At 52.0% G+C, this 13,841-nt stretch overlaps 1 protein-coding gene across 1 annotated transcript; it reads right to left on the bottom strand.

Moving 5' to 3' along the window:
• Positions 1-1,623: 1,623 nt before the first annotated feature.
• Positions 1,624-11,497, bottom strand: WNT5A (Wnt family member 5A). The gene is made up of 4 exons (XM_068982672.1): positions 11,418-11,497; positions 9,897-10,147; positions 5,434-5,726; positions 1,624-2,082 (listed from the first exon to the last, which is right to left on the bottom strand). The coding sequence occupies exons 1-4, from the start codon at positions 11,495-11,497 to the stop codon at positions 1,624-1,626; spliced, it is 1,083 nt and encodes a 360-aa protein (XP_068838773.1).
• Between the last annotated feature and the right edge of the window lie 2,344 nt (positions 11,498-13,841).

Genomic DNA, 13,841 nt, shown 5'->3' with positions numbered 1-13,841 from the left:
CTCCTCAGAAACACAGCTGCCTCGAGATGCTCAGCATGTAATGGCATCAGGGCCACAGCCCGAGCTCAGCTTAGAAGCCGTCGGGGAAAACCCCACTTAAATTGCAGTGGAGGACCACAAGGCTCTAGGCCGAAGAAATAACCCCAGAGTAAACTGGAACCCAGATCACTGGCTGTGCCGATATAACTATATGTATATTTATATATGTATATATATATATATGTTATGTACAAGAGACTGAGCTATCAGGTACCACTGAACCAACTGTTCAAGTCCACTGGGAGCAGTTCTCGGGACACCTGCAGAGGAGCGGGAAGCGCCAGTGGAGTCTGAACACAGGAGCAGAAGGGAGAAATGCGGCCACGCCTCCGTGACGTCCATTCGCCAAGTGATGTCATGAAAACATAGAAAACTGCTGTTCCTCGAAATAAAAGTGGTAGGGGGAATAAAATCCCTAAGAAGCGAGCTGTTTTCCAAGAGGAGCTCCTAAGGTTTCATTCCCTGTCCTACAATCAGAGGGGACCCAGCGGAGCTCCGCTTGGAAACGCGGCCGCAGCACAGCAAGGCACGGAATTAGAGGGGGCGCAGAGTCAAGGAGGGAGGGCGGAGGTCACTTTTTCCCCTCAGCTAGGTTTTCTGCTTTGGTGCAGGGCTGAACTGCACACAAGTACCTTGAAGTTTGGGTTGAGGATCTGTGAATGGAATTCATGTGTTATTTTCATTATTATCATTTATTAACCAAGTATCCCTAAGAAAATTACAGTATATTTTCCTTTATTGCCAAGCCAACCTCCCTGCCCTTCTCCAAACAAAATGTCTGGAACCAGAATCATCCAGGGATCCTTTTCCAAGTGGATAACCTGATTCTCACAACAGCTTTGAATGTTAAACCAACTGACTCAATATAAGGAGTTGTTTTTTGTTTTTTAGTATCTAGGGCTTCTCTCCCTGCTCCCCAGGTTTCAGTAGCTAATAGAATGGACCAGCTATAGATGGAATGCTGGAGGACAGTGAGACATATGATAAACCTTTCTTGAAGGGATATGAGATTCTTGTTCTTAATTTTAAATACATTTTGGAAACATTTCAGGCTGGCAGCCCCTGGGAAAGAGAGGGGTGGGGTTCTCATTGTTTTGTCTGTTTCTCAAGACCTTCCGGCTCCCCAGACCGAAGAACTCCTTTTGCTCACCGCTGCTGAGTCACGCATAGCTCCGGGCCACCTCCTTGCAGTGGGGTGCTACCTGTCCCATGCGATAGCTGAGACAAAGAAAATGTTTCCTTGACCTCCAGATGTGCACACATCTCAGCAAGGGCATGTTTTATTCCCCCCACCCCCACCCCATCCATTATACCATCAGAACAAGTCTTGTCTTACCTTTTCAAAGATCCACAAAATAAATATTTTCTTGGTTCCCAACCCCCTTATTGCCAAATAATAATTATAATATTATTAACCACAGAGTTCTCAGATGGGAACGGGGCGGGGGGGTGGTTCCGGTTGCAACTCTTAGGGATTAAAAAAAACATTAAAAAAAAAAAAACCCAAACAGAATCACTGTACTTTCTATAAATAAGTGGGTCCTGGGAGCGGGGCCGGGCGGCGGGCAGGTGGCAGGGCGCCCACTACTTGCAGACGAACTGGTCCACGATCTCCGTGCACTTCTTGCACTTGACGTAGCAGCACCAGTGGAACTTGCAGTGGCAGCGCTCGGTCTGCACCGTCTTGAACTGGTCGTAGCCGCGGCCGCAGCACATGAGCTCGCAGCCGTCCATGCCCTCTGACGTCTTGTTGCACAGGCGGCCCTGCGTGCCCAGCGAGCCGGTGCTCTCGTTGCGCACGCAGTAGTCGGGGCTGGGGTCGATGTAGACCAGGTCCTGGGTGGTGGGCGAGTTGAAGCGGCTGTTGACCTGCACCAGCTTGCCCCGGCTGTTGAGCCGCATGGCCGCCGCGCTGTCGTACTTCTCCTTCAGGGCATCACCCACCTTGCGGAAGTCGGCCAGCTGCAGCCAGCACGTCTTGAGGCTGCACGAGCCTGACACCCCGTGGCACTTGCAGGCCACGTCGGCCAGGCTGTACACCGTCTGCGGGGAGAAGGGGACAGTCAGCGGGAGGCGCCCTCACCTGGGAACCCAGACCCTGGTCGCCAGCTCAGTCCAGGCCACCTCTCCCTCGTCCTCCAGACCTGGAGCCTTTTGTGGCCTTCTTTAAAAATTAGTCTGCAAAATGAATCAGTTCTTAGCCCCTCATTGTTACACATCATCATCATAAACTACCTGGTTTTGAATGGGAACAAGAAACAAAACTGTTGCCTCGGCTTCTTTTTTGGAAGCAGGAGACTGCTGTCAGGTGACCACCTGGACTCCTTCAGCAGCGGCCTGTGAGGGAAGAGCTCCACCGCCCGCGTCTCAGAGAAGGAAAGGGAGGCCCAGCGAGGCGTGCTGCCGGCCCAACACTGGGAAGGAGGGGCTGTGACTGGAAGCCAGGCAGGTGTGCTCCAAGCTCACGCCATGGGTGCCCAGCTGGTAAGTGGTCAGGGTTCACATCTTTCCTCACTCTTTCTGTTCCTACTGCCATGGGGCGAGCCCTGTCCTAACAGCCTCTCCACTCTCATCTCACCAAATCCTCCCAGCAAGGTTGTAACCTGGGTGGGACTGGACGAGGGCCCAGTGATGCAGAGAAGGTAAGTGGCCCAGACAGTCACACAGGCCGGATAGAGGGGGACCAGGCCTAGATCTCAGGTACCTTCACTCCTGCTTCCTGCACAGCCCCTATGCTCTATGCAGGTTGAGTGCGTGCACCCCGGACCCAGGCAGACACAGATTCTGTCCTGCCCCTGAATTTAGGCAAGGGCATCACCATTCCGGGCCTCCATTCCCCATCTACAAAGGGCATTGTGGCGGTGCCAACCTCACGGCAGCGTTACAAGGGTGAAACCAAGAGATGCTGGCTTGAGGTACTGGGCGGGCAGGATGCAATCAGTAAAGCTGGTCTGCAGGGTGACGAGGGCATGGTGCTGGGCCCCTGCCAGTCCCCTGGTGCTGCAGCATGGGTCTGGGGGTGGCCGCTGCCCGGTGCTGTGCCAGTGAGCCTCCTGAGCCGGCGTGCTGCTGGCAGCGGCCTGTCAGGACCTGGAGGCCGGAGCCGTGAGAGGCAGCTCCTGCCCCAGCAGCCACCCTCTCCCTCCAGGGCTTCAGAAGGGGCTTTCCTCAAAGGGGCTCAAGCGAACCCCCTCCACATGAAGGGTTTCAGGCCCGTGGATAGTGTGGGAAAGGGTCCTGCAAACGTGTTTAACCTTCACTCCCCTTCAAGGAGAATCTGAAGCCTGATTCTCTTTCTAGGAGTCTAATGCTGTTTCCTGACTCGGTGTCTAGCTTTCCTCCTCTCACCCCTACGATCCTGGAGGAAAACCGTCTTCTCTGTAACCTCATCCACCAGGATCAAGCATAGTTCACTGCTCCAACTATAACATTTCCAAAAAACCTATGTATAAATGCTCATGTTAAATGAAATTATATCGAATGTGCTTTTCCCACTCTCTGACCCCACCTGTCTCCTCTTGGAAGTCCCTTGACCTGCTCTTCTTGGTTGCTAAGCTCCTGTGATTTCTCTCCATGAGAGAAACTTAGGAAATCCCCAAAGAAGGCTGAAAGCACCAGATAGGGACACAGTGGGGCCCAAGTCAGCCATACCTCTGTCCTGGAGGCATTTGTGGTCTGAGACGCTGGGCGCCCTGCATGCAGATTAAGGTGTTGTGTGCTGGGTAGAGAACAGGACCAAGGTGCTAGGCTCCTGAGACAGTGGGGTGGCCGTGCCCACTCCAAGGCCTGGGCCAGCTGCAAGGAGCAGAAAGTCCACCCCTGGTATAGGCACCCCAGCAAGGGGGAGCCTCAGAGAGGAGTGGCCACACTCCCCTGGAGCAACCATCTGACCCCTCAGGCATCACAGGTAAGATTCTGCAGAGTTGAGTCCTTCTGTGACCCCCACATAGTCAAGTTGAGAAGAAACAGGTTACCTGGAGGGGTCTGGGTTCACACACTTTCCCATGTGCTCTGCTTCATTAGGTCTAGGGACTCAGTTATCATCATCAAGCACTTACCACTGGTTGACACTGAACTCAGCCCTTCGGTTGAGCCTTATTAATTAGAACTCAGAAGTGGCCAAGTGTTGATAACAAGGTTCAGTCTATTGTATGACCCCAGTGAGTCCTTACAGCAACCCCAAGCGACAGTGTTAATGTCCATCTAACCGGTGAGCAGATGGGGCAACGGAGGCTCAGAAACAGAGCAGGGTGTTAACCTAGATTTCTTTAATCCCCAAACCTGCAGCCCTTTACCCCTGAGCTGCAACGCCTTAGTTTAAGGGAAAAAGTGCCTGGGCTGACAGCTCCATCCCCTAATTCTCTGCCCCCACCTGGAAGTGGTTCTCCAGTCTCAGTTTCCCATCTTTCACGTGAGGGTGTGCGGCCGGGGGGCTCTCAGGTTCCTTCCTGCCCCCTGGATGTTACTCTGTGATTACCATTCCTGTTCCTCACCCCAAAACACAGAAGAGTGAGATCTCTGACCAGAAAGTTCCTGGCACCCACCTTGGGTTCTCTGAAAAAAATAATGGTCCTGGTTTTCAGTGCTGCCAAAGTTAGGAAAAGTTTTCACCCCTTCATTTTAAAGCAGCCATAAAGTGCCATGTGTTTAACCGCAGGAAAAAAAGGTCTTTTTAACTATTGTGAGGGAGCTTTGCACAGTCCCACCAGGGGAAGGAAAGAGTGAAATGGGGGATGGGGTGGGGAAGTGGGCTGCCTTGGGAGGACTTTCTGGACACTTCCGAGGCCCTCTCTCTTCCCTTCCAGGCCTGATCGTCAGACCTACGAAATTCCACCCCGTTGGTTGGAGAGTTTTCCTAGAAAAGCTCTTTTTACAAACCCTCAATCCATCAGGCCTGCTGTCGAGGACACAAGGAGGGGCACAGAGAGGGGAGGAGGTAACCCGGGAGCTGGGCGAGGGCTTGCTCAACTGGGCACCTACTGAAATAAATAACTAACTCCCTCTCCCCGACTTAATCACAGCCACAGACTTGTTCCAGGGAGGAGGGCTGCGAACCTAAGCAGCATGTTTAGCTCTGGCCTGGCCAATTGCACTGGGGACTAATTAAAGAGGCGGAGAAAGATCTTTCTCAGGCCACTGCAGGCGCCCCTTGGCTGGAGCTGGCCACGGCAGGCTGCTTCCGCTCCAGGAGGCCTTTCTGGGGTGTGCACCCCTCTCCAGGGAGGACTGTGGGGAGCTGGCTGAGGGGAGTGGAGGGACAGAGAGGAGCAGGCAGGGGGGAAATAGGCCGGAAAAGCTAGGAAGGGAGGCGGAGACAGGAAGAGAGTCGCAGAGACACAGGGAGAGACGGGAGCCCCGGCCCCTCCCAGACCCGCGGCGGGACGGGACGCTCACCCGGCGGCCGGCCTCGTTGTTGTGCAGGTTCATCAGGATGCGTGCGCTCTCGTAGGAGCCCTTGGCGTGGATGCGCTCCCGCTCGCGGGCGTCCACGAACTCCTTGGCGAAGCGGTAGCCGTAGTCGATGTTGTCGCCGCAGCCGCCCCACAGCCAGTCCCGCGGCAGGTCCTTGGGGCGCGCGGCGCGGCTGCAGCCGCAGGTGGACAGCTCGCCCTCGCGGCAGGCGCGGCTCATGGCGTTGACCACCCCCGCGGCGCTCACCGCGTACGTGAAGGCCGTCTCGCGGCTGCCTGCGGGCGAGGACCGGTCAGCGGGCGCCCCCGGGACGGCGAACACCTACCCGGCTCCTAGAGGGGGAACTAGAAGGCCCCAGGACCCAGGCCCTCCGCCCCAACACGCAGAAACCAGCCCGGAGGGTATTAACACCCACACACCCCACCTCTGCTCTGCCATTTCACGCAGGGCCCAAGGCGGGATGCTCAGAGATGGATTGTTCTATACACCTCTTCTGAAAATAACCCAAATGCCTAGGAAAGAAGTCACCAAGGGAAGAAAACACACAATTGGGGTAGACTTCTTGACACTTATTTTAAACATTTGTTACTATTTTCATTCTGAGTGACCCACAGCACAGGAGCACAGAGGCTCAGAGCCACTGAAAGCCCTGGGCTCCCAGGGAAGCCACACACTGCAGCCGCCCCTCCCTTCCCGCTCCTGTGGCCCCACTGGTAGTAACCTGGCTTCCCCTTCCTCCATTTGCAGCATCAAGTCTGACTCAGAACAAGGCTCCTGACTTCCCCAGAGGATATTTATCAATCGGTTCCTAGAGAGTTACAAATGAAACTCTCCACTCTTCTCAGTTCCCAAGCTGACCGGCCTGATGCTTCTCACTCAAGAAGGTATCTTACTTGCACAACAGCCTGCCGTTCTTTAATGTCACTTCTGCGACTCCGCAGCAGCCTCTGACTCCCAAGTGTCAGGAAGGCAACACAAAGAGGGGGAAAATACAGTCTTAAGGAGAAAAGAAGAGAAAGGGTCTCCTTCCCTAAAACTTGTAAAGAATGTCTCCCTGTCAAACAGTTCTATATGAGCCCTATTTGTATGGAGAAAAACGGAGGTGAGGATAGACTATCTTAATTTCCAGTTTCCACTTGTACCCAGAGACATTTCTACATGGGACAAGAAGTCACTTAATGAAAGTGTCATACTACGAGGGAGAAGGGTTAATACCCGGCCAGCTGAAGCTGGGCCTAGGGGCACGGGGTGATGAGGGGGCCTCATTTTCCTCAACTATAAAATAAGGGTATTGAATTAGATGCCCAGGGGGAAAAAGGCTCCTTCTGACACTGGGATCCCTGTACCAGGATCAGTTTCTCTTAAAGAGCTTTTTTTGGTGGGGGTAGGGAATCACAGCAACAGCTGACCATAGTACTCAGGGGCCATCCTGCAGGAGGGTGGCTCTGCCAACTCGGGGAACCTGCAGACTGCCCTTCCTTTGAGCTTCTGCCCCTCAATCTGCGACCACTTGTGATTCCCCTCTCAGAAATGGCGATGGCTCTGATTTACCAAACCTTCCCCCCCACATTGTAAAAAATGAATAACTTGAGGAGTGTGCTGGTGGTTGGCAGGAGGATCCAGAAAGTTCCTGTGGGGGTGTTCCATCTATCTAGCTGAATTAGCAAGGCAGAGAACATCAAGGGAGTGGTGCGAAATGAGGAAAGCAGACAGATCCTAGGGAGTGATCTGAGGATTAACACTGATAGTACAGAAAAGCCTGTGGACGGGAGACCCGTAGAATACAGAGGTAGCTTGAGGAAGAGAGAAACCATCCTCTGGAGACAGAGGAAGAGAAAAAACACTGTCCTGCATACAGAGAGCATCAAAGGGATTTTATACAAAGCACGACAGTGCTATTCTTGACCATTTTCTTTTTTTGTCCCAGAAATCAAACCTGGTAGCAATCTCTAAGCTAGCTGGTCACTGCAGGGAAAACGTCAGCACCAGAAGTGCACTCTGGCTGCAGCGTGGGGACCCAGTCCTCCTGGAAGCAGTACTGCATCCGGTGACAGCTCCGCCCTGAGAGATCAGCCTCTCCTGTCCTCACCCTCTGGGGACGGCGCCTTTCTTACACATCTTTTCACAGCAGGCAAACAAAGGCAAGCCGGAGACAAGAGCTGGAAGGAAAGGCTGGCACGATGAAAAATGAGGAAGTTTTCATAATGAGGAGGCGACTGTGTACAGCGCCTGGACCGGCCTCTCGAGAATGTAGGTGAGCGCTTGGGGGTGGCAGCCTGCGTCTCAGACACTGGCCCCATCATAGGGGCTCTCAGGGAGGAGAGCCACCTTCCACGTCCCTGGTGACCTCCATGCTCTGGAGTGGGCACCCACACACTTCGCATCAAAGGTGTTTCAAAATTTCCCTTAGCTCATTCTCATCTAACAAACCCTAAAGTAGAAAAGTGAAAATGAAGGAACTTTTCCACCGTTGGGGTGGGGTTCATGTTCCTCTTCCATAAAAATCGATTGAGTTTTCATCTCTCTCTCTAAGGCCCTGTGTTCCACCATGAGCCACCCTGCAGCAGCTGTCTGCCCTGAGAGCTCGGCCACCTGAGGACCCTTTGTCGAGGGGGCCTTGGGGATGGTCGGACCCAGGAGGGCTCCCTCCTCTGGGGCCATCACGAGCGTCCGCTCCTGCCTACTTCCCATCAACCAAGACGGTGCCACACAGCTAAGGACCAGAGAGTCGACAGGGGACAATTAAACACAGGCCTTTGTACCAGGGGTTCTGCTTGTTCCCTGAGGAAGCAGGCTCTTTGAATCTTGGACCACATTTTAAATAAATCTTCAGCAGAGCTCAAATCCACTTAGCAAATGATAGCTTATTCTGAACATTTTGGCCCCAAACAGGCTACATACAAAGAGGATCTTAAATCAAAGCTGTGTTCCAGTGACTATACAGAAAAACAGTTCCAATTGCTGTTTTCCTTCCTTGTTACCATCAGAGGTATATGATTTTCACTAACTCATACACATGGGGAAAACTCCCAAAGTTTGAGAGGAAGGCAGATAGAGGGACCACATAAGGCAAAGGTGAAGACAAAGCTGAGAGGTTACTGTGATATAGCTGACAAAGAAAGATGTTTTTGGATCACTCACAATATCATCAAAATGCAGGAGAATTAAATCTTCACTACACCCCAAGTTAACCACATAAGGCAGCCCATATTTGGGGAAAACTCCTGTGTTCCTGAAGCTTAATTCCTAGATTCAGGTCCCAGAATATGCATTAGCACATTTTAATCATTAACAGGAAAGCCCTAGGAGGCTCTGTAGGCTGAGGCTGCAGACCGTTCTCCCATTCAATTAGAGGAACGGCTTCCAGTCCTGTATTATTTTAGTTGTTTATGAAGCCACTTGGCTCAAACATCCACTGACAACTCTTTTTTGTTCTCAATGAATGCACTTTTCAGGGTTTTTTTAAAAAGCATTTTATCCATCCGTGACGGACATTAAGCCAACTTTTTATCTTCAGTCAGTATAAATAGTTAATTGCTTTGATAAATTGCTTCTTATTTTAGGAGTCACTGCAGTCATATTAATTATATGGGCTTGTTTGCATAAAAGTAAAGAGACCAAAAATATTCACTAGCAAACACACACAGGACCACATCTGTCAGACTGTAGCCTACGCTATTCAACCAAACCAGAGGCAGACTGATTTTCCAAATTCTTTGCCTTTAGCCCAGTTTTAGTGCCACCTTCTCCCTGAATAGAATAACAAGTTCAACAACACATTTAAAAATAAAGAACTGGACTGTGAAAGATATATTGAACACTTTTAAGTTTCCAGGATGCCCTTTGAAGCAGGTGTTCTTATATCAATGGCCAACACAAATGTAAATTGGATCACTTCTAATTAAAATTCTTCCTGGGACTAAAAGTAAAGTGTCTAACATATATCTCGATAGATAGCTTTAGGAAATATCTGTATTAGGAAAATTAAAACCTTACTTACATGCCGCTCATCCAGCATTCTGCAAGATGGCAACTTTCAGTTTGATGTCTGGGCCATCTGAATTGTGGCTTAGGTTAGGAAACTTCTAACAGTTAAGAGTTTTGAAGTTTAAGGACAGAAATGACTCAGCTTTCCCCATCTACTTTTGTGAAACCAAAATAAGCGTTCTGGTACTATTTTACACAAAATGCTTTTTAGGAAAATTAAGTGATCAGAAAAATGAAGGTGTAGTTGATGCCCACCCCCTCCTGATCTAATTCAAAAAGTCCCAAACTTATCATTAGCCATCTAGAGGACAGGCACGAACACAGCCATAGTGACAGAAGTCCCAGGCCGCCACCCTGCTGGGACAGTCCCATCAGATGAAGCTCTGAGTAAAACACTAGAGACGTTTCCTAGGAGAAGAGTTTCTATGTAGTTAACAATATCTGAAACGATTTCCTACCGATCTGCATGACCCTGCCGAAGACAGAGGTGTTATCCACGGTGCTGCAGTTCCACCGCCGGTGTCGGAACTGATACTGGCACTCTTTGATGCCCGTCTTGGCGCCCTCTCCAATGTACTGCATGTGGTCCTGATACAAGTGGCAGAGTTTCTTCTGTCCTTGGGAAAGTCCTGCCAGTTGGCTGCAGAGAGGCTGCGCGCCTATGATATATACTTCTGACATCTGAACAGGGTTATTCATACCTAGCGACCTAAAAAGGGGGGGAGATGTGCATTCAAGATTTACGTGAACTCTCAAGGTGGGCCCCCTGAAAACATGTCAGCAATACAGAAGTTTAAGCACACAGATGCTTTTTCTCTCCTGCTTGTCCTCATGACAAAGTATGAGACGGGCTTCATAGAACTCCTCTGTTTAAACTCCACTCAGAAAACGGAGGCATTGTATAGCCCCTATCCCGCCATCTGGCTTCTCAGCTAGAGTTCTCACTCCCCTCCTTGCCCCTTTCTGCCATATACCTGAACCAAAATTTCTGATATTCCACACCAGAAATGGGGTAAAAGGCAGTCGGGGGGGGGGGATGGGCGTCTGACGAGAGAAAATGACTCACTTTGCCCCACAAATTGGACCGATCTGCTTGAAAATGTATGAATACCGAAAGCAGACACAATTCGACACGGGTAGGAGATAGCAGTTCCTTTTGACTGATGGACGAAACAGGAGGACAAGTATACAGACGGAAGAAAATTCACCCTGTTCTGGACGTTTTAAAAGGGCTCCTTATGTGACTGTGAGGGACCCAAGACAGAGTATCCGGGGAACAGAAGTCATGTTTGACAGAAAAACACTGTTCATTTACAGTAAAAAAAAAAAAAAACAGAACGCAGTCAAAAATAATCCTCTAGATATAATGCAGTCTACCCTCTAGGCCCCTACCAGCAAGAAACCCGCATTTAGGGACACTGAACTACTCAAGATAACCTCTTTTGATTAAATTTCAAGCCCCCAGTACTTCCCCACTTGGAGTTTAGCTATCTTCCTAGTAACTCTGCCTACCTTAGACCCTGAAAATTAGTGACCTCAAGTGACAGAAAATAAAGTGTTGGAACTCACTTTTACTACCTAGAGGTAGCTAAAAGCACATTTTATAGATGGGCTTACAATTATTAGAGAAGTGAATTCTGGTTTCCCTTAATTACATGATGTACTACAAACATAATCTGAACCTCAAAAAAAACCAAAAGTTAAATTTATAGCTTCTATTCCCTATGGAGCTCAAGATAAGCTTCACAGTGTTAAAAATTAGCAAAAATTTTAATTCACAAAATTTAAAGAAAAATTTGATTTAAAGATACATTTTTATGTTCATATATACACACATATATAAATATATATATAATATATATATGTGTGTGTGTGTTACATAAATGCACCCAAATTCACGACTTGAGAATACTGCAGCATTCATTATACAATACAAACGCATCTTAAAGTAAAAGAATATGCATATAGGATAAACTTACCACCAAGAATTAGCTTCTATTACAACCTGGGCGAAGGAGAGAAATATGGCCAAAGCCATTAGGAAGAACTTGGAAGACATTGCCCTTGCAGCCGTCCCCCAAGCAACTCCTGGGCTTAATATTCCAATCGACTTCTGGAGAGGGAAGAAAGGAGCAGATGTTTATTGCCTCTCAGATAATTTTCAAGCATACAAGTTTAAACAACGGAAGCATCCGGGATCTCTCAAGTTTACTGTTGATTGACTGCGCTTCTCCTCCGTGAGTTTTTTGATGGCAAGATATAGGCAGTTTCTTTTTCCAAATTAATCCACCCACGCAACCTCACCAGGAAATCTGATTTCGCTGGGATCCTGCGCGCGGGGCACGCCAGCGATTACAAACATGTCTCAATGCTGTTGAGTCAAAGCCCCGGTGCCAGGCGCTGCCTCCTTCCTGCTTGCTCGCGTCCTGCACCCCCTCGCTCCCCTCTAGTTTCGCGCTGTGCTGAGTCCCTCCTCGGGAATTCACTCGGGGACCCGCTGCCACCCTCGTCCTCTCCCCGACCTGGGCCGAGCAACAAGTGGAGCCGGAATTAATTCCATGGGCGAGAGGAGCGCGAAGGCGAGTGAAGCGCGCCGCCGGGGCTGCGGAGGAGGCGGGGTGGCCGGCGCGGGGGTGGGGGGTGGGGGCAGCACGCGGGAGGGAAGGGCAAGGGGTGGGGGGCGAGGCCCCCGGGAGCGGCGCGCGCGGGAGTGCCCAGCTGGGAAATGCAGCTCTGAATTAACATCATCAGTTTCATAATCAGTTTACGGCCCGCTCCGGGGCTAGCCGCTTCCATAGCGGGCAAGGCAGCCTGGGTTTCCTTAAACCGCTCTTCGGCCAGACTGGAGTGGGAAGAAGCAGATGGGGGCACACGGGGCATAAGGAGATGGGCGAGCTGCTCTCCCAACCCAGGAAACAGGAAACCAGTGCCCTCTCCCTGCCTTCGGCCTCCGCCTTGGAGTGTATCCCAGAGGAGGGATACACCCCCCCCAACCCCAGTCGCGCTGTCCGAGGAGAGGGGCTCCCTTCCCGGCCCTCCCCACAGCACTCCCCCAAAATCTGATCTTCTCACTCCCACTACCGCTCCCTCCAGTCCCCACTTCTAGCAGCTGCCACGGAGAAAAAGGGGAAAGGAAGCCGAGGGGACTCTAGTTTCCTTTGGTCCTGGTCTGGAGTTCATCATCTCGCCATCGGGGCACCTTGAGCGTGGTCTTGAAACTCCGCTACCCAACCCTCCAGCCCAATTTGGACGCGGTTGGGTCAGTCCCGCAAGATGAGAGTGCAGGGCGAGGCCCGGGCCGGGCCGGTGCGAAGGAGCCCCCGGCTGGGCCAGAGATGCGCTGGCTCCCGCGCCTCGGCCGAGCCCCTGGCTTCCAGGGCGCAGAGGGCCTCGGCAGCAAAGGTTCCCGTCGTCAAGAATTTCGGGGGCCGGGGACGGCCTTGGAGGTTTCCGCCGCCGTCCTCCCCACTGGTGACTTCTCCACCTGTAGGCGGCGGCGGAGCGAGACGGCGGCGGGTGGGAGGGACGGCTTTCCAAAATCCCCTTTACATCTCTGATAAGAGTAACCCTGCCGCGCTGCGCCACCCTCGGCTGCCAAGGGAGCCCCTTCCTCGGAAAAGGAAACGTGAACCTCCTCCAGGCTGCAGAAGGGCCTGGGCTGGAACCGGCACCAGGAAAGACTGGGGGGACCGAGGCAGCGGTGGAGACGCGAAGGGGCTGAGGAGCGCGCCTCGGCTTTCCCTTGCCAGCCTCCCTTTTGGCCCGGATTCCTCGGGGCTTCTCTAGAGGAAATGCTTATGCGGTCCTCAGTGCCCGCCACCCAGGGCTCCGCGCCCGAGGTCCACTCATCCCTAAAACGTCGCAAAGCTGGGGGGCGCATGCCGCAGAAGAGAAGCCTGGGGTTTCCCCAGCCCAGCAGAGAGAAGGCTCGGCCTTCCTCCCCACCCCCGCCCGAAGTGTCAAGTTTCCTCTAGGGGAGGGGGTAGCTCGCGAGGGCTGCCTTCTCGAGCGGCCCAAGCTGCGAAGTCAACTCTCTCCATCGGGGGCCAAGGCCGCGCGCGTGCACACACTCATACACACTCACACTCCGGCACATTCACACACTCACTCGTGCACAGACACACACGCTCTCCGACGAGCTTCCCAGGCGGAGGCAGAGACCGCGCTGCGGGACGCGCGCACTTTTCCAGCTTTCCGACGGGCGGGGCACTCGGGGCGGGGCGCGGGCAGCGCAGAAATTGATAACAGATTCCGCGGATTACTGCGGATCTCTTTGTTAGAAGAGAAGCCACACAAACCGATCCCACTATCGGCCCGACGACCTCGGGGAGAAGCCACTCGTTTACAGAACTGGGGCCAAAATGGGAGCGGGGCAGTTGGCTTCCGCGACGCGGGTCTCTAAG

Source organism: Capricornis sumatraensis, chromosome 10, assembly GCF_032405125.1.
Source record: "Capricornis sumatraensis isolate serow.1 chromosome 10, serow.2, whole genome shotgun sequence".
Classification (NCBI taxonomy): Eukaryota; Metazoa; Chordata; class Mammalia; order Artiodactyla; family Bovidae; genus Capricornis; species Capricornis sumatraensis.
The sequence above is the reverse complement of the archived record's forward strand: the minus strand, read 5'-3'. Positions and strand labels throughout refer to the sequence as shown.

What these genes read in the sequence shown, in the direction of transcription:
- WNT5A (XM_068982672.1), bottom strand. Translation starts at nt 11,497, where the DNA reads ATGTCTTCCAAGTTCTTCCTAATGGCTTTGGCCATATTTCTCTCCTTC. An exon ending in ATAGAAGCTAATTCTTGGTG is followed by an intron (nt 10,148 to 11,417) that starts GTAAGTTTATCC and finishes CCCCCTTTTTAG; the next exon opens with GTCGCTAGGTATGAATAACC. An exon ending in ACAACGAGGCCGGCCGCCGG is followed by an intron (nt 2,083 to 5,433) that starts GTGAGCGTCCCG and finishes TTCTCCCCGCAG; the next exon opens with ACGGTGTACAGCCTGGCCGA.